Here is a 2,500-nt window from a genome sequence, read left to right as displayed (position 1 = left end):
AGTGTCCGGATCCCCCTCCTCCTGCAAGTGTCCCGATCCCCCTCCTCCTGCAAGTGTCCGGATCCCCCTCCTCCTGCAAGTGTCCCGATCCCCCTCCTGCTGCAAGGGTCCGGATCCCCCTCCTCCTGCAAGTGTCCGGATCCCCCTCCTCCTGCAAGTGTCCGGATCCCCCTCCTCCTGCAAGTGTCCGGATCCCCCGCCTCCTGCAAGTGTCCGGATCCCCCTCCTCCTGCCAGTGTCCGGATCCCCCTCCTCCTGCAAGTGTGATCCCCAGTGTCCGGATCCCCCTCCTCCTGCAAGTGTCCGGATCCCCCTCCTCCTGCAAGTGTCCGGATCCCCCTCCTCCTGCAAGTGTCCGGATCCCCCTCCTCCTGCAAGTGTCCGGATCCCCCTCCTCCTGCAAGTGTCCGGATCCCCCTCCTCCTGCAAGTGTCCGGATCCCCCTCCTCCTGCAAGTGTCCGGATCCCCCTCCTCCTGCAAGTGTCCGGATCCCTCTCCTCCTGCAAGATACTCACCAGTTGAAGGAAGATGTCAGCAACACAGATGCTGGCGTCGCGGGACTCGATGCGACGCTTCAACTCCTCCAGGAAGCGTTCATGGTACGCGTAGATTTCCGGCACCTGTAGTGTGACATTATACGTTATTGTTACTTTCATACACCTGTAGTGTGACATTATACGTTACTGTTACTTTCATACACCTGTGGTGTGACATTATACGTTACTGTTACTTTCATACACCTGTAGTGTGACATTATACGTTACTGTTACTTTCATACACCTGTGGTGTGACATTACACGTTACTGTTACTTTCATACACCTGTAGTGTGACATTATACGTTACTGTTACTTTCCTGCACCTGTAGTGTCACATTACACGTTACTGTTACTTTCCTTCACCTGTGGTGTGACATTACACGTTACTGTTACTTTCCTTCACCTGTGGTGTGACATTACACGTTACTGTTACTTTCCTGCACCTGTAGTGTCACATTACACGTTACTGTTACTTTCCTTCACCTGTGGTGTGACATTACACGTTACTGTTACTTTCCTTCACCTGTAGTGTCACATTACACGTTACTGTTACTTTCCTTCACCTGTAGTGTCACATTACACGTTACTGTTACTTTCCTTCACCTGTGGTGTGACATTACACGTTACTGTTACTTTCCTTCACCTGTAGTGTCACATTACACGTTACTGTTACTTTCCTTCACCTGTGGTGTGACATTACACGTTACTGTTACTTTCCTTCACCTGTAGTGTCACATTACACGTTACTGTTACTTTCATACACCTGTAGTGTCACATTACACGTTACTGTTACTTTCCTTCACCTGTAGTGTCACATTACACGTTACTGTTACTTTCCTTCACCTGTGGTGTGACATTACACGTTACTGTTACTTTCCTTCACCTGTAGTGTCACATTACACGTTACTGTTACTTTCATACACCTGTAGTGTGACATTACACGTTACTGTTACTTTCCTTCACCTGTAGTGTCACATTACACGTTACTGTTACTTTCATACACCTGTAGTGTGACATTACACGTTACTGTTACTTTCATACACCTGTAGTGTGACATTACACGTTACTGTTACTTTCATACACCTGTAGTGTGACATTACACGTTACTGTTACTTTCCTGGACCTGTAGTGTGACATTACACGTTACTGTTACTTTCATACACCTGTAGTGTGACATTACACGTTACTGTTACTTTCCTGCACCTGTAGTGTGACATTACACGTTACTGTTACTTTCCTGCACCTGTAGTGTGACATTACACGTTACTGTTACTTTCATACACCTGTAGTGTGACATTACACGTTACTGTTACTTTCCTGCACCTGTAGTGTGACATTACACGTTACTGTTACTTTCCTGCACCTGTAGTGTGACATTACACGTTACTGTTACTTTCATACACCTGTAGTGTGACATTATATGTTACTAATCAGATGTGAACCACGGAGAAGAGCGGACAGTATGGTGATGAAAGCAGTGATAACAGAGCAGTGTTCACTGGTAATATATAATGATTCAGACTGTTATAATATTGTACCAGACTTTCCTCCCTCAACACCTTGTGCCACAGTCATATTTGTTCCACAGTCATATTTGTTCCACAGTCATATTTGTTCCACAGTCATATTTATTCCACAGTCACACACGGAGTAACAGGAGCATCTGTACTGGTACAGTAGATACAGGAGCAGCATCACCAGCAGCACCACCACTAACACCACCACCAGCAGTACCACCACTAACACCACCAGCAACATTAACACCACTAGCACCACCACTAAAACCACCAGCAGCACCACCACTAATACCAGCAGCAGCACCAACACTAACACCATTAGAAACACCATCACTAACACCACCAGCAGCAGCACCACTAACACCACCAGCACTAACATCACCACTAGCACCACCAGAAACACCAACACTAACACAACCAGCAGCACCACTACTAACACCACCAC

At 47.0% G+C, this 2,500-nt stretch overlaps 1 protein-coding gene across 2 annotated transcripts in view; it reads right to left on the bottom strand.

Moving 5' to 3' along the window:
* LOC128686110 (uncharacterized) overlaps nt 1-2,500 on the bottom strand; it is a 321,836-nt gene that overhangs the window by 70,868 nt on the left and 248,468 nt on the right. For both annotated transcript variants that reach the window (XM_070083299.1, XM_070083298.1), the window contains exon 5: nt 517-621. In XM_070083299.1, coding sequence (XP_069939400.1) covers nt 517-621 — 105 coding nt within the window. The remainder of the gene's footprint in view (nt 1-516; nt 622-2,500) is intronic.

This window comes from Cherax quadricarinatus, chromosome 9, assembly GCF_038502225.1.
Source record: "Cherax quadricarinatus isolate ZL_2023a chromosome 9, ASM3850222v1, whole genome shotgun sequence".
NCBI lineage: Eukaryota > Metazoa > Arthropoda > Malacostraca > Decapoda > Parastacidae > Cherax > Cherax quadricarinatus.
This window is presented reverse-complemented; position numbering and strand designations above follow the sequence as displayed.